We start from the raw sequence: 25,897 nt of genomic DNA on the forward strand, positions 1-25,897 counted from the left end.
CACTACTCGCCTCGCCTACTACATAGTATGGAATTAGGCGGTTTCGGATGCAGCCATGCTCTCGATTGTGTTAGGGGCAAATAATTCTGAACACAGAAATCTGTTTAACGGTGTAACTCCACAATTTAGTACTACATCGTTCACAGTCTTCGCAAAATGTTTCAATACATTTCGCCGACTTGTAATAAATAATTTATTAACATTATAACAAATATTATGAAATAACAAATATCGCTGCTTGTTTGTAAGTATATAAAGACCAAAAAGTGCACTCGACATTTCACACAATATTTTACACCAGCTGGTTCACACCATAGACCGTAAAAAAAAAACGGTTCACACACACAAAAGTGCACTCGACTTTACAGCAGGGAGTCTTATTCCAGCAAACAAAACCAGAGGTTCATAATTTTCACACAATATTTTACACCAGCTGGTTCACACACACAAAAGTCACACATCACATTTCGACCCATTTACTTAAAAAAACAACAACGCTGTGCTCAAATAATCTATGATCATTATTCCAACGTCCTCTTATTTTTCAGGACCTTCCCTCCAGCAGCCTGGTTTCCAGTCTATTTTTCCCACAGCATATCCCGTTTTACTCAAATGGCACAAAATAAAGTAAAACAGCTTGGTGACACAGAGTAACAGTAGATGTATTTGTGGGTGTGGTCATCGAACAACGATGTCACCAACAGACTCAAAAACATATGAAAATAATATTCAAGTCAACAGCTAAGACAAGGTCTGATAAAAGTCATTGTGCTTCTGCGATGAAGGTCAAAGGAGAACATTTACTCTTGGTCTTGCTGAGCGTCTGACGTTACTTTAGTGACGATACGTTTTTCAGGTATGGACAGGCAATGAGGAAACTCCTCTTCAGCAAATCCACTGCTGTCTGACTGGAAACTGTCTCCTCGTAAGGGTGAAGCTGTCAGGGAGAGACAAAGTTGAACTGTTGTTAAGTGTTTAGCTTAATTGGTAGAGCATTGCATTAGCAGGACAAAGGTCATGGGTTTGGTCCCAAGAACACACATACTGAGAAATGTATAGCTTGTAATGCACTGTAAGTAGATTTGGATAAGTGTCTGCCAAACGCATAAATGTAAGGAAAGTGAGTTGATGTGTTGAGGCAGACAAGAAACGCATATCTGACATTTGAACAAAAATTTTGGTATGTCGTTTTTACGGTAACTTTAAATGTTGTTTCCCTTCATTTTTTAAAGAAAGAGCAGACAAGATCTGCAGGCTAAAATTTGTGCATTATGTGTGATGTGTTAATAACAGTTCAGCAAAACACCTCTCTTTTTTTTAAGAACCCCTCACATCAACACATGCTCTCACACATGCTGGTTTTTGTGAACTTGCAATGCTTATTTTTTAAGTTAATTTGTAAGCTTATGCCTTTCTAAAAGAGACAGAAAGCAATTTGGGAGAGGCAACAGTAGGATCTGAAAAGCACCATGAGCCAGGCTACACATCCAATAAGCTTGCTTAAAACTGAATGTATTAAACTGAACTGGATATTAAAGGGGACGTTTCACAAAACTTTTGTCAAATAAATCTTTGGTGTCCCCAGAAAGTACATATGTGAAGTTCTAGCTCAAAATACCATATAGATGATTTACTATCATGTTAAAATTGTCACTTAGGTGTGAGCAAAAATGTGCAGTTTATGGGTGTGTCCTTTTAAATGCAAATGAGCTGATCTCTGCACTAAATGGCAGTGCCGTTGTTGGATAGTGCAGATTAAGGAGCGGTATTATCCCCTTTCTGAACGGTATTATCCCCCTTCTGACATCACAAGGGGAGCCAAATTTCAATGACCTATTTTTACATGCTTGCAGAGAATGGTTTACCAAAACTAAGCTTGAGATGTATGGTTTGGTCTTTTTATGTACGGTGTGTTAGGATAGGACAATATCTGTCCGAGATACAACTATGAGTCAAAATATTGGTTAATCGCCTTTAAGGTTGTCTAAATAAAGTCCTTAGCAACACATATTACTAATGATCAGTGTTGGGGAAAGTTACTTTTAAAAGTAACGCATTACAATATTAAGTTACTCCCCAAAAAAGTAACTAATTGCGTTACTTAGTTACTTTTCATGGAAAGTAATGCTTAAGTTACTTTTAAGTTACTTTTTCTTACTTTGCTGGTGTTTTTTATGACTGAGAAGTTCTGCATTCAGAAATTGCATATTTCCATCGCAAAAATGTCAAGCTCTGGTCTGTCATCTCCATTTCTGACTGAAACTGTTCACACATAGAGTGTGTAGTACTAATGATCAGTGTTGGGGAAAGTTACTTTTAAAAGTAATGTATTACTTACAATATTAAGTTACTCAAAAAGTAACTAATTGCGTTACTTAGTTACTTTTCATGGAAAGTAGCCTAATGCTTAAAGGTGTAGCGGAGGATTTTCTCGAATTTTAGAAAAGAACCACCTTCTCCACTTTTTAAAAAAATGCAATTGCGCAACACTCCTGATTGACAACTAGGAGGACCAATAGTCTTGATGATCCACCCTGAAAAAGAAAATCCTCCGCAATACCTTTAAGTTACTTTTAAGTTACTTTTGCTTTACTTTTTCTACTTTGCAGGTGTTTTTTAGGACTGAGAAGTTTAGCATTTTTTTAAAAAAGTAACTCAAATATTAATGTGTATACATTTATAAAGTAATGTGTTACTTTACTCGTTACTTCAGAAAAGTAATATTATTACGTAATGCAAGTTAGTATGCAAGTTCATATTTAACTCTTTCACCGCCATTGACGAGATATCTCGTCAATTAAGAGAAAACGCTCCCCGCCAATGACGAGATTTTCCGTCTTTCTGCAATACCGCTATTATCCACCAGGTGGCGCCCATCCGCAACTTTTTAAACCCAGAAGTATTGCCCTATGGCAAGCGGCTGCATGTCCGTGTCTGTTTTAAAGATCGCTCTGAATGGGATCTCTATGAAAAGTCCGTCACAAAAATGGAATTATCTCTGCTTTTTGCTCAAAATGTGGTGTTTTTGCAGAAACCTACCCATATTCAAAAGCTGATTGCAAAAGAACCACTAAAGGTAGGATGAAACGTTTTTTTTTTTTTTTTTTTTTTTGAAGCAGGCTCTGTTCTTTCATTTGGTATATTGTATGTTTATATATTTAAAGAAGAACATTTTCTGGAAGGCATTCAACTTTGGTGAAAATCATGAAAAACGCTGGCGCTGGCTGGCAACTTTTTTCAAAAACGCTGGCGGTGAAAAAGTTAATATACAGTAGGAAATTTACAAAATATCTTCATAAAACATTATCTTTACTTAATATCCTAATGATTTTTGGCATTAAAAAATATATAATTTTAACCCATAAATTTTGTATTGTTGGCTATTTTTACAAATATAAAACTTCTGGTTTTGTGGTTCAGAGTCACATATAATACATCATCACTTAAAGGCGGAGTCCACGATGTTTGAAAAACGCTTTGGAAAAGGAGACGGGCCGACTACCAAAACACACTTATAGCCAATCAAATCAAATCAAATGCCGGGTTGCGTATGTGTGGGGCGGGTCTATCTACAGAAGGTCCAGATTCTGTTGGGGTAGGGGCGTGTTTGTTTGGGTGATTTCAAATATCAGCATTGGCTTTCAAACATCATGGACTCCGCCTTTAATTAAAGGAACAGTATGTAGGATTGTGGCCAAAACTGGTATTGCAATAACAAGACTTGTGGCTAAAACTGGTACTGCAATCACCCAACTGGTGGCCAATACACAAAATGACAACATAAACATCAGTTGAGGGCTGCAACTCCACTTTTTAAATGACAATATCCTGGCCAGAGCACTGTTGTCAGTGATATAAGTATTTGAAATGAAAATGATTTCTTAATGTCTAGTGACATATCAGGGTCATTTTATGATCAATTGATACAAATTTCTTACATACTGTTCCTTTAAGCATTAGTCAAATTAGTGACTACCAAATTAAGTACTACTACTATTGGTAGTTACTCACATTTTTGGTGATGTGTTGAAACACACAATGTGACTGTGGGACTGAGTTCTGATGAAGTTGCTTCCTCTTCTTCTGCGCTGTGTACCTGAATTAAAACCTTAAACTTACTGACCGCAACACACAATGCAACAATATGCAAATCAAATACGTAGGATTGATGTAAAAGTTTTGTAAGATTTGTAAAAGTGACATTTAGATTAAATATAATGGCATTTGGGAACTATGTCTGTGAAATCCTGTCTCATAATCTAAAATAAGATTTGTATCATCAACGTTTGATCATGAAAATCATTGATTCAATATTAAAGATATCAAGATTATATTTCCACACAATGTTCTTTACATTAAGTAGGATGATTTTGTGTAGTAAATAAACAAAATAAGACTTAAGCTTGGTTTTCACAGACTGGATCATATATAAATTAATCACACATTATACTTTTTATATGCATTTTTTTACATATTTAAAACAGTACGCAAATCTAAATACATTTAAAAAAAAAAATTTAAATTTTGCCTAAATGCTAAATGTCCTTATTAGGGGTCTGAATCATTTAATACATCAGAGGAACACAAAGAGGATGTTTGTGGGTGGTATGAATCAACACTAAAAGTTGTTAAAAAACTCTAAATGTGTGGGCATGAGATGTAATGATGTGCCACAAGAAAGCATTCAAATAAAGAGATAAAATACCTCCTCCAGCTCAAAAGAGTTTCCTTGTTTTGGGCATTGATTTAACCTGCTCAGGTTAAGTAGTTGCATCGTGCTTAACTGCTTTTGGACGTCGAATGAACACACTTCATGTGCGTCTTTGTTGGGAACGATGGCATCGCCTTCCCATCCGGTGACTGTGATCTGACACAATGACTTTTGTGGGGAGACTGCATGCTCGGATGAAAGGTCATCGGGACGATTTTCAGAAAGTGCATCGTGCGGAGCGGCAGCCTGGTCATTTTGTGATGTTATGGTTAAATTCATTAAGTAAGACTGTTTAAGGGAAGGTTGTGAGTCTGTGACATCTGTGCAGTGATAAGGTGCTTGATTCACATATTCAATGACCTGAGGGTGTATGACGTCATGGGTAATGACAGGAACGGGTACCATGGTAACACTCGTGTTCTTTAAAGAAACAGAAGGCAGATTGGAACCGTCAGACTCCATTTCCTTGTCACTTTGTGTGCAGTCTGATAATGTAGACAGTGTTACTTTTTCCTTATCTCCTGAATTTAGTAAAGGTACATCTTCGGTCTCATCGCTCCTCAGTTCAAATGTCTCTGTATACCAGTCCATATCTTTTTCCAAATCATCTACTTCCATATCGAGGTCTGGAATTGTACCCTGATCATCAGCATTGACATTCCAGCTCTCGGTTTTGTCCGACAAGCTTTTACGCTTTCGCGGTGAGCCGCTCGGAGAAGCCGAATCTGAGCCGCGGGAACCGGTGTACAAACACATCTTTGAGATTGTGTCTTTCAGTCTTTCGACGGGGGAACGCGGTTCGCTGCGGACGCTGGATCGAAACATGGTTCTCTCTGTGATTGGTGAGGTGAGGGTCAACTGTGGCGGGGCGAGCTTCTGAAGCGGCGTTCGAGATACATGTGAGTATAACGAATAAAAAGCGTTGGCCATCGCCGTCAACGCCTCTACTTGTCGAAAACGACCTGCAGAGAAAAGATAGGTGATGCTATAGGTAAAAGGACTTTATTCTTTGATAGTTATAGTAAATCATTTCTTACTTGCTAATGAGAGACACGGATCTTCCTGGTGTATCCTGGAGAGCTGGGACTCGAGGAAGAGGCGGAAATTGATGCCTCGGAGCTGGGACGGGAAGTTAAAGAATCGGAGGGGGATGCGGGCGGTCACCTGCGGTTCCTCGCAACCGAAGCCAAGCTGATAGAGAGTATCTTCTGCATCTTCAGCCCGCATCTGGAGAACATCGTTCACGCTGCGTGCAAATTGTTGAGTAAAGGATAAAGAAGAAAGATAAAATACAAACCGTGTCCAGCAACAGAGACGGCTACTTCAAAAACCTTTTTTATCTTTGCCAAAAGATTAAATCTTCTGCTACACTTCTCTTACCTGGAAACAGTCCTGCTGGTAGCGGCCGAGAGCGCACTGGATGCAACGCTTTGGCCCATGTTAAGCAACGGCAGGCTGAGTTTCTGTTGACGTGTGCTGTTGGTACACAAACACTATATGTCAAAATAAAACTCTCATATGCACTTATTCACTTTATGCATTTTGTCGTCTTTTATTTCTTTTAGGTTTATATTTAGTGCTTTTATAATTACTTTTGTATGCATTTTTATTGTGACTGCATGTGTTAGCTGGTAGACCACTGCATAAGGAAAAAAATTCAGGGGTTTAATCACCAAAGAAAACATAGGATACTGATAAAAGTAATGTATAGTGTTTGGGTAAAAGCGTCTGCCAAATGCATAAATGTGAAATTATGTGTGCGTAAATGTGTAATTTTGACATACCATCAAAATTATATGTTTTGACCCTATCCCACAAAACCAGTCATAAGGGTCAAATTGTAATTGAAATTTATAAGTTGAAAAAGTTGTTAAGCTTTCCATTGATGTATGGTTTGTTAGAATAGGACAATATTTGGCTGAGTTACAACTATTTTAAAATCTGGAAAAAAATCGAAACAGTGACAAAATTGCCTGTAAAGTATTCCAAATGAAGTTCTTATAAACTGCATCCACTCATAAAAATAAAGTTTTGATATTTTTATAGTAGGACATTTATGGAACATGATCTTTACTTAATATCTTAACTCTTTCCCTGCCATTGACGAGATATCTCGTCAATTAAGAGAAAACGCTTCCCCGCCAATGACGAGATTTTCCGTCTTTCCGCAATACCGCTATTATCCACCAGGTGGCGCCCTTCCGCAACTTTTTAAAACCGGAAGTATTGCCCTATGGCAAGCTGCTGCATGTCCGTGTCTGTTTTAAAGATCGCTCTGAATGGGATCTCTATGAAAAGTCTGTCATAAAAATGGAATTATCTCTGCTTTTTGCTCAAAATATGGTGTTTTTGCAAAAACCTACCCATATTCAAAAGCTGATTGCAAAAGAACCACTAAAGGTAGGATGAAACGTTTTTTTTGTTTGAAAGCAGAGGGTCTGTTCTTTCATTTGGTATATTGTATGTTTATATATTTAAAGAAGAACATTTTCTGGAAGGCATTAAACTTTGGGGAAAATCATGAAAAACGCTGGCGCTGGCTGGCAACTTTTTTTAAAAACGCTGGCGGTGAAAGAGTTAATGATTTTAGGCATAAAAAGAAAATCACTAATTTTGACCCACGCTAAAAAAAAAATAAGTAATATTTTTACAAACTTTTGCAAGTTTTTGCACTTGGTTTTTCAAGTAAATTTTATACTTGTGAAATTAAGTAAATTTTACTTAGAAAAGATTATTTAAATTATAAAAAAACAATAAGTTGAATTTACTTAAGTTTACTAAGTAAAGTTAAATTACACTGTAAAAAATATGTTTTTTGATTATGTATAATATTGTTACCAAAACATATTTATCGTGTCACCTATTGTCTACAAGCTGATTGATGGTAATCACAAAACTCAAAGAAGAAACAGAAACTCGCCTAAATCTCAAAGAAACATGAACATTCTTTTTAGTTTAAAACACATAAATAGCGTTTAATTTCAAATTTTACTTTCCAAATGCAGTCCTATGCAAAGCATGCTGGGAACTACAAGTCAACTGCCTATTTAGTTATATCTACTGAAATCATTTAAGTCGTTCAACACAAAATTATTAAGTTAATTTTCTTCTTACATATTTAAGTGAATTTAGCATGATAAAATTATGTTACATTTATTCATTAAAGCAACACTATGTAGTTTTTTTACCTTTAAATAATGTCTCTAAAATTATTTCAGTGATAGAACAACTTTTAACTGGACAAATTGTACTGTTGCTGCAACCTGAGCAGCCTCCTAGCTGCTACAAGCACACTCTGAAAGTGGCGGTGGAGGGTAGGAAACACAGCCCCGCCCCTCCCCCTGCCTGCAGAAGAGTGTCTGATACCAGGCACTGTTGCGCTCTTCAACCACATGGGGGAGCTGTAAGTCATTTTTACATGGAAACAACATAGTGTTGCTTTAATGTATTCATTTAGAATTACTTACATTACTCACAGTTTTTGTGTTATTTTTACTTTAATTTACAAGACTTTTTAAAAGTAAAATCAGAGGCAGACACTACCTGAGTATTTTAAGTACATTTTCCAAGCGTCTGTGCTTCATCAGAGTGTTTGTCTTGGGAACAATTTACTTAACTTTACTAAAAAATGTTCACTACATTCTAAAGCATAGAAGACTTTGTATTCCTTTTATATTCCATATTAAAATGGATTTAATACCTAATTGCATAAAAATTGTGTCTTTTTACTTTTCTTGAGTAAAAATGCAAAAGTACTTTTTACTTAAGTAAAAGTAAAAAAAACTAGATGTTTATTGTACTTAAATATTAAATATAAACCAAAAACTTGAAATTATGAATTGTAGTGGAGTAAAAATTATGATTATATGCTTTGGAATGTATGTTTTCCAAAGAAAATCACTGATAAAAAATATGAATACTTAAACATGTACTTTTATGTAGAAAGTAAAAATACTTAAGTGGTGTCCGCCTCTTAGTAAAATTTACTCCTTTTATTTAGTTAAATTTACAAAGGCACATAATCATTTTTTTTCACTGCATACCATTATTGTTGGCTATTGTTACAAATATACACGTGCTACTTAAGACTGGTTTTGTGGTCCAGGTTCACAAATGTAAATATGTACACTATGCTGTAAAAAGCACGCTATAAATGCTGTGTTAAAGGATAATTCTTTGATTCTCATTTCTGGTTTGTTTTGGATGAACTACAGTGAAGGACAATGACATTTTGACAATGGGTGGTGTCTTGACTTTTTGACTCGTTTAGAAGCGTCAATTACCATGCACAAACATGTAATTAAAACAACTCTTAACGTTCATTTTCAAAACTGTGCTACTCACCGAGTGGTTCGTGGTGTTCGTTGATGATTAAAAACAAATATATTGGCGCAATCAATGTATGATTTCAATCCATGTTATTTGCTATAGTGGAACTATTTTTTCAGATACCTCACAACCGCGTATATACTTCCGCTCTATATTTGAGTCTGAAGCGTTAGCACACTCCCGACCACTTGATGGCGACAACCACTTTGCCATACAAGTACGCTCGGTGTCTAGCGTATAGACAGTCACAATCGAGCTCAACTTCAAACCTAAAGCTGGTCACTGAGCCATCAAATATGGGGGAAAAAAATTCTGAGAGAAACCAAGCGAAAAAACTACAACCACATGTAAACAACCCTTTTCTGTGTACCGGCAGCGGAGTGATATATCAGCGAGCAATGAGTCTTCCAAGAGAAGTCAATGGAATTTTACAAAATGCCAAATAAAACACGACAGAAACTGTATTTCGCTACACAACTTGTTTTTAATCATCAACGAACACCACGAACCACTCGGTGAGTAGCACAGTTTTGAAAATGAACGTTAAGTGTTGTTTTAATTACATGTTTGTGCATGGTCTTTGACTTCCATTCTGAAGAGACGCTTCTAAACAAGTCGAAAAGTCACGACCCATTGTCAAAATTTCAGTGTCCATCACTGTAGTTCATCCAAAACAAACCAGAAATGAGACTCAAAGTGTTAAATACCGGAATTATCCTTTAAAGGGTGCTGCATAAAATAATCTATATAATTATTTAATCAAAAGTGGTGATTTACTGGAATATATACAGTAAATGACACTGTTAATTAAAATAAGGAGCTGTTCAAATTAGACATTTGAAAACAGTATATTTCTTACCTAAACTGTGACACATTTGATGCAGTGTACAGTGCAGTAGCTGTTGAAAAAATAATAGCAGGCATAAACAAAATGACTAAAAACTACACTTTTATCTCATTTTAAACACAATTTATTCAATTCACTGTGCATGTTTATTGAATCAAAATGCACATGTTTTTAATAACGAGGATGTTGTTGTGGTGTGTTGTACATTCAGAAAGGTGCTAGAGACCCATGACAGGTGCGTTACAATTATGCTTCATATAACATCACAATCATCAGACTGATTATGAGACCTTTACTGTCAAGCACACACTGTAAAAAGTGAAAATTGGATCTACTTAAACAAATTACTTCAATCAATAACACTTAAAAAATAAGTTTTGTCAAATTTTTATTTAACGTGAGAAAATTTATATAATTTTGATAACACCAAAAAAGTAAGCGTTTTCAAATTTAATTTTTTTTAGGTGTTGCTAATTGAAGTATTTTTTTAAGTTAATCCAACTATTACTTTTTACAGAGCAAGGATATCAGTCAAAGGAGTTTTTAAAATAATAGGATTTAAAATTCAGTGCTCTGGACTGGCATTGTAGTAAATATATTGTGCCAACCAGTAATGCAATATTTGGGGGTTGTCGATCAGATTCTGTCTGTCTATGAATCGAGAAAGAAAATAATACCCTGGCATGTGACATTTAAAACTCTTGTGAGAACATTGGCTGTAACCACATGATCCAATTAGTACATAATAACCGAGTTACTGTTGCTATAGAGAAGTTTCTACTCACCCTCGGCTCCCAGACTCAGATCATCCTCAAAGCTGGCACCTGTCCTCAAAGGACCTGTAGAGTTTAGTTATAGTATAACTTTAATCGGTTTAAAAACATACAAATGTGAAAAGTGTTGATCTATGCCGTTTCATTACACAGAACAGAAATGTCTCATTTATACCCTTTAAAAACTGCATACTGTATTGTACTTGTGCGTATTTGTTTGCGTTATATTTTAGCTAACTTGACAATGCTTTCATATTTTATGTAAATAGAGTGTTACTTTGTTTTACCATATTTAAAGGAGGTTTATTTAACTAAGTTTGGAAGAAGCAATGAGCATGGTGATGTAATCCAACCAATCGGCACAGATAGCCGTCCCTCCCGACCGTTTTGCAGCATCCCTCTTCCACCCAATCGCCATCGTTGGGGGGGGGGGGGTACTCTGGGTGCAGGCTAATATTCCAAACCCCTTAGACAGTAGGCCAAGTATGCTATATTTCATATCTGATTACATGTTCTGGTGAGTTTAGTTACCCTATCACCAGTGCAGAAAATATGTAAATGTATGCATACTCATTGGATATGCAAATGTGACATTTGTGTAATTCCGCTTGGAGTGTTGCAGGCTACCAGATAATTCCATTTACGCATTTTCATGTTGGCAAAAACAGAATTGTACTGCATAGTTTATTCAACCTACCTACTGTCTGGTGACTGTTTTTCGCCTGACTGGCGTCATTCCTATGCAGATAAGATGCAGAACAGAGAGACCAGTAAAACAAAAATGTAAAAAATTCACTTTAATCAACTCTGAATCAGCATAAGTCTGTGGGCGAGTTGCATGCAGTGAAAAATATACAACGAAAATAGAAGCACACGCAAGCAAACACATGCAGGACAAATCCTTTTTCAGTAGCACTTATTGTCAAAGGCTCTTAAAAGAACACTGAAAAAATTATTAATTTAATTTTTTTAAGGTAAGTGGTTGCAATCAATTTATTTAAGCATACATTTAAAAGGGTTCCCAAACCTTAGTCAACTTCAAATTCAAGGACCTTTCAATGACTTTACAGGTCCAATACCGTTAAATTCAAGGACTAAATGTGGGGACACATTTCAAGTGAGAGCAAAGTTACATCGTGTAACCTTTTACGATACATTGTTACAGTTCCGTTTCGAGAGAACTCGCGGTGACACTTTAGGGGTAAGTGCGTCTAAATGTGCATATCAAATTCAATGGTGAGGCTTTACGACAAAGACAGGGTGAGCGGGAGCCAGGAAGTATATCGCTATCTGAAATATTGCCAAAGACGGCGTTACAGGGATGCAGGAAGTATGACAAGGGAGACGAGGCATCTCGTTCACTTCTCAAGGAATAACAGTTACATACGTAACCCGAGACGTTTTCATGTGTCAAACATAATTATGCAAAAAAGCATTTTGGAATGAATCAACATTCGCATACAGAAGATATAAGCATTAAAAGCGAACAGTTTAGCATGTGTGCTTTAAAAGTATAAAATTTTTATTATATTATCCTACACTACACCGAGAAAAATATGGATTTTTTTTCCAGAAAATGTCTTGCATAAAATAGATTCAAGCACTTTCAATGACCTGTATCTATGCATGTATATTTTCAAAGACTTCCATGGGCCTTGAATTTTTCCCCCCAGATTCACAAACTTTCAAGGATTTCAAGGACCCGGGCCGTGGGAACCCTGATTTAAACAAAAAATAGATGGATATATAAAAAAATCAAATAAAAATCTTTTGTTTAAATGTAGCTTTAATAAATTGATTGCAACCACTGAAAAAAATTATTTGTTCAATTTACACATTTTTTTTAACGTAAGTGGTTGCAATCAATTTATTTAAACTGCATCTAAACAAGTTTTTTTAAATGTAGCTTAAATAAATTGATTGCGGCCTCTTACCTTAACATTTTTTATTTATTACCTTAAAAAATTAAAAAAAATTGAAATTAATTTTTTTGTGTATTTAAGAGTTAAAACTTTGAGGTTTCTGCCCTTGTGATTATGATTGAGGCATACAACACCAATTGTCATTTGGTGTTCAACCGGATATAAAATTGATTCAAACAAATGTGTGCTGCTTTTGTCGTAAAGATACCTATAAAAGCATTTATTTTTTTACTTGTTGAAACACGTCAAGCCTAAACTGAAAAACGATGACAGTATAGTCAAGTTTTTCTGCTATTTCCTGATCCAGCAAAGCAATAAACAAGAAAAACCTTGAAACAAGAATCTTCCCCAGAACAAAACTATAAATAGAGCAAGGTGATGTAAGTGTTCAACTGAAAGCTGTCAGGTGAAGCTGCATTTCGATTGGTCCTCTGCCCTATTTTAGGTTACTGGTATGTTTTTAACCTCAGTGCCCTACAAAAATGACATGTTGTGGTTTTCTACATACTTGTTGTTATATTACAACTGACAGGAACCCCTTGTCTGTCTTTTAACATAAAGAAACACAAACACTCACCCACAACCTTGAAGCCAAGTTTCAATCTTTCCTGCAGAGCATCCTGTGGAAACAAAATTAAGAGTCAGATGGTGATCTTAAGAGTCTGTCTAAGAATGGGTGTGTGACAGAGAGAGAGAGAGAGAGAGAGAGAGAGAGAGAGAGAGAGAGAGAGAGAGAGAGAGAGAGAGAGAGAGAGAGAGAGAGGTGAAAATAAGCTTTTTGTTTTGGAAGGGACTTTGTGGTCTGTCATTTATCAGTTTAACAGATACAAACTGCATGAGTTTTATTTAGACTGACCTGATTTAAGAGAACAACACGATCGTTTGATTAAAATCGTGTGGCCAAAATATACCGACCTGTCACATACATCTATACATACATACATACAGTACACTGCTGCTTCGCATTGTGAGAAGTATCTGAACTCTTTAGTCATTTTTTTAAAATGGCATTGCATTGTGTAAGAAATGCATGCATGTGGCATTTATTCTAAAGAAATGAATAAACTCTGTGGGGTCACTTTATGAAGTAAAACACGGCATGAATGGCATTGCATTAGATTGTGTAAGAAAATTTTAAACCATGCAGCATTTATTCTAATAAAGATATACTTTATTACAGTATACTTTATGCCAATGGTTCTCAAACTTTTCGGCATCCGCTCCCCACCTTCTGTAGGGTGTATCCCTTCGTGGCGCCCCAAAGAAAATTCATGACATAAAACAATCCTAAACTTAGTATTTGAATTAAACAAAACATATTAAAGTACACAATGTGTGCTAATTGCACAGAATTTGTGATAAATGAATGTATTTTTAAAATGTCATAAAACTGGGGGTCCCCTGGCACCATTTCACGCCCAACAGTTTGAGAACCACTGCTTTATGGGCTCGCTTTATGAACTAAAAAATGCCCTAATGCAATTGTGTTACGCAGTGGCGGCCGGTGACTTCTCTATTCAAGGGCGCTCGATGCGAAGTTCGTCGCAACATGTATGTAGGAATCATATGTGTGGTTCCTTTTTTCAAAATATGTGTCTTGCACGTCGAGAGATCCTGTGTGCATCACGTCTTGTCAAAATAAGTGCCTGCTGCAGATGCGTCTAAAGGGTTTATGATAAAAGAGACACTCGCGTAGGCCAAAAACTCACATAATCTTATGCGTAATCAGAGTTTACTGTTAAGGGAGAATCGAGCGTGTATTTTGTGAATGCGACTGTCTCTTTTATCATAAACGGTTTTGATGCGCATGCAGCAGGCACTTATTTTGAGAAAACACCTTATGGAGGCTGTTTACACTTGGCATTAACATGCGTTTTCGTCGATCGGATCACAAGTGGACGACGTTAATGCCAGGTGTAAACGGTGTTCAAAACGTTTTGAACGCGTCCACTTACGACCACTTTCAACCACATTCAAAGGTAGTCGAAACCACTTTCGATTGGATCGCTTTGGAGTTGCGGAACGCAATGTGGTTGAATGTGTTCGAACAGCCACACGCGACCGCCTTCTCTCCGCCCATTTATCTAATCTGAGGTATTAAAAACTAATTTTACGTCTTTTTTTGACTTCTGCCGTGAACAGCGCTATTTTTAGCCTTTCATTGATAAAACTACTGCGGATGTTCTCCGTAGTTTCGTTTTGAAAGCGTGAAAGTTGTGCGATCCTATTTCATCAATTGCGCTGAAAATTCAGAGAAAGCTCTAACATACACACGTAAAAAACTCTGTGCAGCATGTATACTTGCTAAACAAGCAGTGGACTCCGACATTATATTAGTTTGCATCCACATAAACTCATAATTACTCCTGCTCGCGTTTGAATGACAGCAGAGAGACTCGCCCACCGTCTCACAGACCACCCCCTCACAGTATTCAGCACAGATGCGGTCGAAAGTGGACAAAAGAGACGGATTTAAATACCAGGTGTAAATGTAATGTGTCTCTCTCGTCCACTTGTGATCCGATTGATGAAAACACATCTTAATACCAAGTGTAAACAGCCCCATGCACATGGTTTACGTGACACAAAAACAAATATTTTGAAAATGCAAGCAACACACGACACTCCGAACACTTATTTTGAATTTGCCCCTCGGATGAGCAGTCACGAGCCGCCACTGGCATTACGTGAGAATTGATCAAATCATTTGGCATTCGTTATAAAAAATTATGACTTCAAGTGTCAATATACTTTATAGGCTTGCTTTATGAACTAAAACACTTAAAACTGTATGAATGCCCATGCAGTAGTGAGAAAATATAAAACCATGTGGCATTAAATATAAAAATATTATAAATTAAATGTTCTTTCAGTTTCAATGCACATTATGGGCTTGCTTTATGAACTAAAACATATATGAATGTAATTGCATTGTGTAACACCTATAAAAATCTGAAATTTATATACTTTACGTCCTTGTTTTTATAAGTTATGTCAAGTTAAAGTCAAAACTTAAAATAGTAGGTTGAATTGGCATGCAGAACCAACTTTATGAACTTCCTCTTTTTGAACTAAAACTGTATAAATGTATGAATGCCACTGCACTACGTGAGAAAATATCAAACCATGTGGGATTCATTATAATAAAAACAAAATGAAATGACTATAGGCTACTTTAAGTGTCAACATATTTTATGTAGCCTACCCTGTATGAGCTAAAAAAAACTCAATAGTGAAGTGTGCCAATACATTACATTTACTTGCCTAAGAGGAAATGCAGCTTTATCCATAAGTCCTAAAGTTAAACATTAACCTAATGCTCACCATCCATAAAGACGTCATCTTGAAGGGACGCATGAAGATGAGGATCAAGGTTTTCCGTTTCTCTTACGGTAAACTTGCGGCGGGTGCTGCGCGCCCACGCCTGCCGCCTCTCAATCTGCGACGGACTCTCCATCACTGAAAGTGCTGTATACAGCAAACCAAAACACTTGTGCTGTTAGGTCTGTTTGGACACTTTTAGTAAACATTTATTATAAGGCATTATGAAGTTGAGGACGGTATCCCTCTATGCGTAAAAAAATCAATTTACATTTATTTGTGTAGCGCAATTTAGGCTTTACAAAAGGAAGAATTGCACATACTGCTTTATGTTTTCAACTTAAAATCACATGATGCAAATGTAAACTTGGTTTGTGACAAAATATCAATGATTAAAAAAACAACTAAATGCGGCCATGAACCGTGTAGCTACTGAATAACGGCATGCATGAGATGCGCTTTAAATACCTAAAGCTGCATGACGTTTAGGCATTCATCACTTCCACAATTTGAATTGTTAACCCCCCTCTTAGCACCCAATTTCAACAAGTGTGTCCGCATCATGCATCTGCTGTCATCCATGCACCTATACGTGCTGTACATGAATGCGGCGCTTTTTAAAGGAAATAGATTGCAAGCAGCCATTAATCGCTCTAGTCACTCCTCATTTACTTGACTAAAATAAAACACACACCAGAGTCTATATTAAAATGCGTTTAAGGCGGAGTAGAAAGTAACATAACAATATAAAACAATTCAAAACGCAGCGTGAACTAAACTGAAACATCTAATGGAGCTTTCCATTGCGCACCGGGCAGCATCACGTTACCTACCTTAAAATGCGCCCAGATCACTCCATTCTCATAGCAGTTCACCCTCCTGATGTGAATTTACATTTTCTGTGGTGTCTGTCACACAACTAAAAACATTGCATGTGAGATTCACAGCCATGGTCGATTTTTGTGCCGCCAACGCAAACTTTGCTGCCGAGTCATGACGCGCAGTTAACTGGCGGAAGCGGTAAGAGGAAGATGTGCTACTCTCTCTGCGTGTGTGTGTGTGTAATGGGAACTATACTATACAGTACAGTCACATACCGTTGTGTTGTACTGAAGATTGTTACACACCACTGACTTTGGCAGTTATGCTGACAGCGTAAAATGATTAGATATAATGATATGAACGTTTTAAAACCATGCGCCGGTGGTTAGTGTGGTACGAGATTTGTGGTTATATATTTATCTTTAAGGTTTGCATTATAAATATTACTGTCTAATGAAAATTCTGGGTTTGTTTCAACCCATGGTTGGGTCAAATTTGGACATTTTCTAGTTTAGTTTCTAGTTTAATTTAAATCAATGGTTGGGTTTGTTCCCAGCATTTTTAAAGTGTATGAAACAGCTTACCCGTAAAATCATTGCAAAATATCTTCATGTAGTGCGTTTTGGGCCTTATTCCATTAATTGGGTCCCATCTGCCAGATAACATCTCACCTAAAGAAGCCAACACAATGCCAGTTAAGAGACCAATATGCACTTTCCATTCAAACCAGTACCATTCAATCAAAATTTTATGATTTCTATTGATTTATTTCAGCAGGATAGGCTATAGAAAGTTATAACATTTAAGTTTCTTAAATAGTCATTTACAGGGTTTTTGTTCAAAGGTAAGTGTAATGAAATACTAAGATTGCTCAAAGCCTTTTCAGTAATAATTTGGCTGTTAAATGTGCTATGCAATTTGCCTACCATTATGCAAATGATCTACTGCAGATGAAACTAAATGTTAAAGTGTTCATAAGACTGCATTGTAACTGTACCAGTTGTAAATACTTATGTATTGTTTTATTACACTGAAAAAATACATTTTGAGAGGACTGGCATATTAGCTGACCCACGGCCTCACCGGCACTGCACGTTTCGCATGTCTGACTTCTTAACACCACATTCAACTAACAGGTTATTATTGCAGATATTCATGAACTGAACTGGGTGTGACAGATAATAAAGACACAAAAGGTGCGACATAAGTAAGACGTGGCCCTATTTTGTTATATCAGGGCAAAATCTAAGCTGAATTTCTACTGATGTTTGTTTACATTGAGATATTATTAAAGTGTTATAAAGTTTTTAAAATGTATCAAGATGTAAATATACCAGAGTTGAGAACCACTGGTCTAACAGATTACTTATCAAGTGGAAAGTTTTTGGTGATATGTATAATGTGTGACATTGGTTTGCTTTTCCTGTAAAAGGAAAAGATGTTCGATTTCAAGATATTGTTGCAAGTGTGTGCGGTAAAACAGCAACTGGCATCATTTCCTCTGTGTGTGGACCGTACTGTTGACAAACTCATTAGGCAACTTTTAAAATAGTAATCTTTTTAAAACCAGTTCCATTTTATCACTCTGAGCCACTTTGGATTTCACTAGAGATAACTTGCACCACAGTGTTATTTTTTAGTTTTGTGTTTGACAGCATAATTTGGTAGAAATTATATAACTGAAACCACACATTGCACAAACATGCTATCATTAACAAAAGGAGCTACAATAAAAAAACGCCATGGGGCAGTTTCCCGGACAGGGTATAGATTAATCCAGGACTGGGCCTGAGTTATATTAGGACATTTGAGTAGTTTTTACAAAGAAACCTCACAAAAACAAACATCTTGAAACAAACCAATGGCAATGATATATGTTAAGACAGGGGTCTCCAACCTTTTTTGTGAGCTACCACAATGGATAAAACAATCTAGAGGACTACTTTTTGATATAGTCTACTCAAAACTTTTTTTGCTTTACTTTTTTTATTTTAATTGTTGATATGTTTTAGTATTGTTTAAAATTTTAACATAGTAATAAATAAATATTACAATTGAGGTTATTAATAGAATGTGCTTTGGCGGGCACCTCGCTGACTCTGTGTGGGCACCACGTTGGAGACCCCTGTGTTAAGATATGTCAGTGTGAGGGGATTTTAAAATAAGGTTGTTTAAACATGCATTTTAGTCTGGGAAACCGTCCCTAAGTGTCCCTGTATCTTAATTGGATCAGCTTTACAGTATGTTAGCAGTGGAAAAGGTTATGGGTTCGATTCTAGGGGGCACACATACTGATAAAATGTATTGAAGTCACTGTAGATTTTTTATTTTTTAACTAAAATTATTATTTAACTAAAAGATTTGTTTTGTATATCAGATAAGAAAGCAAAGTAGATGCAACAGCCCAGTGTACTGTGTGAAGAAAAAGAGCAGCACCTTCTTGTTGCAACGTTGTTTTGAAACGCTAGGTGTCAGTATGTGAACGGTAATATCATTTACATAATAAAAGCATTCGGTATAGGGTTCTGGTGTTTTAAAATAGTGTTTGTTTATGATATGGGATATATGATTTATTGACAAAATTTTCCTTGAATTAAATTGTTTACAAATTTCTAGACGGGATTTTTTAGGCACACCTGCCAAACAGCTTTTTTAAAGATACGAATGAGGACAAATCAGATAAATAAGTGAATTAAAAAAGGGAATTAAAATTTTACCAGTTCTACAACTCACATAAAAGGTAACGTCCGACTCATTTGTCAACTAAAGTATGCATTCATCCAGTGCTATCTAAATGACATTTTATACAATGCTTATTCGGTGAGATTATGTAAACTCTTATCATAGGACTCTAATTAACTGTCAAGTCATTTACACCATTGCATACAAGTAGCCAGATGAAGTGCTCTCGATTTAAAGTCCTTTATATTCTTGTAGTTCATAGACAGTTGTATAATGAGCTTTTAATTAAATGCCTGTGTGCAACTTTTGAGATATGACTGATAAAACTGATTTATGGAAAGTGAACCAGAGGTGCTTTAAGCTTTTTGTCAATACTTGGACACTTAGAAAACTGTACTGTAACTTTATTATTAAACAGCATCCAAGCATGCAACTCTGATGACTTTAAAAGCACACATTTTATTTTACAGTATAACTGTAAAATAAGCAATAGCCTTCATCTTAAAAAAAAAAAAACTATTTGATTCATGGTCAGACATTCGTATTTGCTCACTTCTCATAGGTAAGGGAGAAAGCTTTGGCATTATTTACCCCTGTTGGTTTTGAACATCCATATCAATTTGTAGCATTGTTTTGCCAGCGTGTGATATTCAAATTCATTAATCATATGAGAAACAATGGGATATATACATTGTAATTTTTCACCATGAATTATCATATTCACATACTTTAAATGCCTTAATTAGAACACATTTGAATAAGATTACATTTATTTAAAGTGAATCAAGTGACATCCTTTCTAAACCGCTGTGTGCAATATTATCTTTACATAGAACTGGTGTAGTTAAACAAAAACAACTGTACTATAAAATCATGCTAAATAAGTTATGCTTAAATTAAAATGCATTAAAAATCGACCCTAATGTTTATTCCTCCAGTATTTCGAGAAATGTTTCTTAACCAATGAGAGCATTTTGGCCTGTTTGGACCTTGAACGTCTGTCAATGTGCTTTCATTCAGAAAATAGTAAACATTTTATTTTGAGCTCATAAATTAGATAATGACAGTGTGAAGAAGTGCTGATATTTGTACTTTCATTTGTACTTATAGTGTCATTCGTTACTTCATATAATACAAGCTTGGATGGCAGATAGTTTATAAATACAGTAGTTATAATAACAGAAGATTTACAAGGCATTTTAACTTACTATTATTTATCTTGACAAGAGTTGCTACAACTTATAAAATGAAGTTGACATATTTCAGCTAATTTTATAAGTTAAAAAAAGAAAAAAAATTACTCATCTCTAGTCAAGTTAAATAATATTAACTAGGCATGAGCACGTTACCGGTTTCAAACCATACAGAGGTTTTAAACAGTCAAGGTTTCAAAACCACTCAAATGTTCTGTGATACCGTCTCCAAGGTATGAGCTGTGTATATAGAAAAGTCACGTGATTGATTTGATCTTTATATTTAATATACATTACGTACATATTATATATTTTTTAAAGCATATTATAATTTAAAGGCTTTATTTTTACCTGGCATTTGAAAATAAGAAATTTAAGTGTTGCAATGGCAATGCCACAACACAGTGAAATGTATTCACGGTATTTTTGCTAGAGGTTATCATACCGCCAATCTTATACCGGCTCATGCCTAATAGTAAGTGGAAATGCCTTGTAAATCTGAGTTGATTAAACATAAAAACTTGGTAAAAACTGCTGTCTTACTTAACCATCCTGATCATAATCTTCCGGTTGCAGCTTTAGTGTCAAAACTAGCTACTTTATCATCCAAACAGTCACTTCTGATATAAAGCTTTACAAGAATCTGAAATTAAACTGTCTCTGGTAGATCTCAAAGCATATATTAACTATGCAAATGTGCAGCAGAGCTCGTACCAAAAATGTCACGTTGTGTTGTACTCAAGCATTCGTGTACAGTGAGTAAATTAAGATCAAGAGGACAGAAGATTCTCCATTGCTTAGGTTTGCACATTATAATACCTGTAACAATGATGTGATTTCTTAGCTTATATTATCTTGTGGTTCTGGCCTCTATACGGTTACATATACTTCAGGTGTATTGTCTCATGTGGTAGAGGTTTGTGTCACACTCTTCTGGCTGCTGGTGCTGCGCATCACACCCGTGCCCGAATGGTTCCTGGATCTCCATTGCCTCTTACAGCCACATTGAGATGTCACGATACAGTGCTGCATTAGATCCCGAAAGAGATGACCTGCGAAAAACATGTAGATCCAGGGGTTGCAGCAGCTGTTGAGGCTGGCCAGAAGCATGGCAATGATAAATGCCAGGGCTATAAAAGATAAGAAGAGTACAAAATATCACTATACTGTCCTTAGATAATGTTAAAACAAAGGATTATACTTATAACTATTAACAAATATTAACAACTGTATATTAATACCACAACCTTATATTTATGAAAAGAGGAAATGCCACATAAAACGGGGCATGTTGTCACACTATACTGTATAAATGGGCACAAGGAGACACTGGCACATTATATAGAATTTAAAATGATGCTCGGTTTGAATGTCTAGATGCCAAAAGCCCGTCACACACCAAGAAATCAGGCTGAATTTGGACCGATTTTACGACAATCCTAGGGAAAGTCCCGATCGTCTTTTCCCGATTATCTTATCAGATTTTCCTGTGGTGTGCGGTGCGTTTAGAGCATCTGAATCTGCTCGGAAGCACTTCAGAGGCGCTCTGATTGCAAAAAGATGTTGAATATAACGATAAAAAATCCTGTTGTGTGGGGGAAGCATAGAGGACAAACGCACACATGCTGAAGATTGTCATGTGAAACAAAACAAAACCCAATCAGAAAGTGAGCTGATTAAAGATGAAACCATAAAAAAACGTAGTCATGGAGTAGCAGGCACAGTCCAAAGTAAAGCCCGGTACACACCAAAAGATAATCGGGCTGAATATGGGAAGATTTTCCACCTTATGAAAATCAATTCCTGATCATCTTTTTTCCTGTGGTGCGCGGTGTGTTAAGAGTGTCTGAATCTGCAGTTCAGCGCCGTTCCGATCGCAAATATTCAACATCTTGTTCGTCGTGTTTGTTTAGAGACATCGCAAGATTTCCTGTGTTCTCAGTGGAGATATTAACTAGTCTTAAATCACCTAGACATCTGCTCAAAATTAGGTATTGACGTCAAAATCCAATGTTGGCCTGACGTCAAAATCAGACATTGATCAGACGTCAGGATCCAACGTTGGTACGGGGTCAAGATCCAACATCAGGATTTAACGTTGATCCGACGTCAGCATCCAACGTCAATCTTATTTTATTAAAACTATATTAATTGTTCCACCCCCCTTAAGTGCCCCTTTTTTTGTTTGGGTTAATGCCCCTCAAAATGTCTTTGCGCGGCCCTGGTGAAGGGAATTTGATGATGTGGTGTATTGTGTCAACATAGTGGCAATCGACACACTATAGCAACAAAACTGGTAAATCGTCGATTTTTTATCATATTTGCGGTCTCTCGCATTTTAAAGCAACACTATGCAGTTTCCATGTAAAAATGACTTACAGCTCCCCCATATGGTTGAAAAGCGCAACAGTGCCTGGTATCAGACACTCTTCAGCAGGCAGGGGGAGGGGCGGGGCTGTGTTTCCTACCCTCCACCGCCACTTTCAGAGTGTGCTTGTAGCAGCTAGGAGGTTGCTCAGGTTGCAGCAACAGTACAATTTGTCCAGTTAAAAGTTTTTCTATCACTGAAATACTTTTAGAGACATTATTTAAAGGTAAAAAAACTACATAGTGTTGCTTTAAAAATCTGATAAGATCATTTGGCCCCTAGTTTAAATGCATTGCGTTGCTTGTTGATTAGCTGATTTGCAATTTGTGTTAACAAGCAATTGAACAGTGGCTGATAAGTGTGTATATGTAATTCATTAAAGTTATCTTCAGTAATTGTAATCAGTGTCATACCTCACACGTTAAGGACACCTGCTGGTGCAACGCGTGCCCATGCAGTGAAGACTCAAACCAAAAGCAGCTACCTGTACCCCATAGGCCTACTTTAAACATTGCTATCATTCAAAATAATTAAATGTTAAGTTTATTTTTAAGGTTAAATTAGATTTTAAATTTCATATTGCCATTGTGTTCTGAGTGCAAGATAAACTCTTGACATTTTTCTTATAAGGAAACTTAATTAAAACCATGTTCTCTGTTTTTAAGGAGTCATAGAGAAAAAAACACTAGTAGTAAATGGTCTTTGTTCGGGCCTCCAGGGTTTGGTAACATCCATTCTTAAAAATGAAATGATGTTATGAAATTACAGGAAAATTGGACTCCTCTGGGTCAGGATAAAAAGCCACTTTGATGTCAGACTATTTACTTTTACGCTACAAACAACCTAAGTGCCCTTGAACTGTTATTTTGAGACTTTGAGACAAAAAATAAAACAAGTGAAACCTTTAATGACTGAACCATTTTGCAGTTACATTTAACCAGTGATTTTCAGTTCCCCTATGTTTTCAGGTGCCATTTGGCAGACGCTTTTATCCAAAGTGACTTACAGTTTATCACACTATACATTTTTAAAAGTATCCTTTGTGTTTTCCCTGGGAATCAAACCCATGACATTTGCTAACTTAATTTTCTTCCAATTAGACTACAGAAAGACGACAACATTTCATTGCTTATTGATTTTCACCCTTGTATTACCTTCTCTTGGAGCCATTGGATCCCAAGCAGACCACATCTGAACGAAGAAAAACGGTGTCCAGCAGATAATATAAGCCAGGACGATCACAAATGTCATTTTCACAGTCCTGATCTTGGCCTTGGAAATGAGTTTGACGCTGCTGACGCGTGAGAGCGCAGCGCCTTTACCTGGGCGCGGGGTCAGAGAAAGGCACTGTTGCCGCCGGGTCTTCAACTTAAAATTTTGCCATATTTTAAAACTTATCAGGCCATAACACACACTTAGGATGGCCACGGGAATGACGTAGATGGTGAGACTTATCCACGTGACGTAAGCCTTCGCGCCCCAGGGCTGAACGAAATCCCCCCAGCAGTCGTACACTCCGTCGGCCACCTCGCGGATCGAGAATATGTACACCTGTGGCGCGCTGAAAATCAAGCTCATAATCCACGATGCGATCACGTAAAAGCGGTCCTTTCGACGGCGCAGGGACCGAAGTGGTTGGCATATAGCCAAACACCTGTCCACGGACATCAGCACCAACATATACGTGGACGCAAACATGCCGACCACCTGCAAGTACTTCACCAGGCGGCACAAAAAGTCCGGACCATAAAAGCGAAAAGTAATGTCCCAAATAAGTTGAGGGAGCACTTGAAAAATAGCCACCACCAGGTCAGCAATGCTCAGGTGTTTCATGAAATAATACATCCGCGACTGACCGTGTTTACTTGTGTGGATAGCCAAAAGCACGCACAGGTTGCCAGCGAGCGCGCACACTAGGATCAAAACCAGGACCGTTACTTCGACTTTAGCCACTTCTTCGTTACGCTTCAGAGGGTTTGTCGTTTGATTCAACTTCGTGCTGTCGTTTTCCCTGCTGGAATTCACCCACGAGTCGTTGAAGGACCAGAAAATCGCGTTTTTCTGCAGACTCTCCATCGTGCGTAAAATGCGCCCCCGTGCGCGCCGCTCCCACGGGCCAAGTGCGGCTCTTATATGCTTTTACGCATTTGTAGAATTGATGTTCTTTGCTCTACAATTAACACCATATGATGATGTTCAAAAAAGAAATCACAGAAAGTCCTGTTAAACAAAAAAATGTGATTTAGGTGCAGATGTAATGGAGCATTCCATCAGATATATGGGTGCTTTTAATTACTTTCAGTTTGTAATTTTTACATGGAATATGACATACAGTGTAAAATGTAATTGAGGTATATAAAATATATACATTTTGAAAATGTATTAATATAAAAATTATTATTAGAGATCGGGATCGCAGTTTGTTGTCTTTCCCAAAGCAAAAGTAAAACATTAATTAATATTAAATTGTATTAACATTACATTCTGTGTATTTTAAAACGATGCAAGAATATTAAGACTATTGGGAGAATTGGAACTAAAAAGCACCCACCTTAAATATCCTTCATGAGCAGTCCATTTTATATGTCTTGGTTTTGGAATGCAAACAGTTTTCATAGATGTATAACAAACCTAGAGTTTATTTAATCCTATAGGTGCTGTGGCACAGTAGCTGCGTCTCCAAACGCACAAAGCAGAGTGCAGTTTTATGAGAGTACTGTGCTGGATTTGTCTGTGTCGTTGCACTTACACATTTCTACCACTGAGTGCCATTGTGCCGCACTGGAATATTTCAATCCTTTTTTGCCATATTTATTATTGCAGCAATAATGTGCTAACAGTTTGTCAGTTAGTTAACAGTGTGTCACAACAAAGGGTTATTTTACAGTATAAGGTTCCCATTGTGACAAGAAATTAATATTTATTGCCC

General features: G+C 36.7%; 2 protein-coding genes across 3 annotated transcripts; both read right to left on the bottom strand.

The window, feature by feature from the left end:
* Positions 1-39: 39 nt before the first annotated feature.
* On the bottom strand, positions 40-16,919 carry tespa1 (thymocyte expressed, positive selection associated 1). Of its 2 annotated transcripts, XM_065279734.2 has the most exons (11): positions 16,737-16,919; positions 15,907-16,050; positions 13,160-13,202; positions 11,358-11,398; positions 10,673-10,726; positions 9,900-9,939; positions 6,092-6,187; positions 5,749-5,957; positions 4,706-5,673; positions 4,012-4,096; positions 40-937 (listed from the first exon to the last, which is right to left on the bottom strand). In XM_065279734.2, the coding sequence occupies exons 2-11, from the start codon at positions 16,037-16,039 to the stop codon at positions 801-803; spliced, it is 1,806 nt and encodes a 601-aa protein (XP_065135806.1). In that variant the 5' UTR covers positions 16,040-16,050; positions 16,737-16,919; the 3' UTR covers positions 40-800. The 2 variants fall into 2 exon arrangements, with proteins under 2 accessions (XP_065135806.1, XP_065135807.1); XM_065279735.2 differs by lacking the exons at positions 10,673-10,726; positions 11,358-11,398; positions 13,160-13,202; positions 15,907-16,050; positions 16,737-16,919 and adding an exon at positions 6,304-6,350 and having other exon boundaries at positions 9,900-9,922.
* A 2,988-nt stretch (positions 16,920-19,907) lies between these two features.
* On the bottom strand, positions 19,908-25,650 carry oxtrb (oxytocin receptor b). Its single transcript, XM_065279410.1, has 3 exons — positions 25,520-25,650; positions 24,123-25,188; positions 19,908-21,730 (listed from the first exon to the last, which is right to left on the bottom strand). Exons 2-3 carry the CDS (start codon positions 25,042-25,044, stop codon positions 21,504-21,506), a joined length of 1,149 nt encoding a protein of 382 aa, XP_065135482.1. The 5' UTR covers positions 25,045-25,188; positions 25,520-25,650; the 3' UTR covers positions 19,908-21,503.
* Positions 25,651-25,897: the final 247 nt, after the last annotated feature.

Source organism: Paramisgurnus dabryanus, chromosome 7 (genome assembly GCF_030506205.2).
Source record: "Paramisgurnus dabryanus chromosome 7, PD_genome_1.1, whole genome shotgun sequence".
NCBI lineage: Eukaryota > Metazoa > Chordata > Actinopteri > Cypriniformes > Cobitidae > Paramisgurnus > Paramisgurnus dabryanus.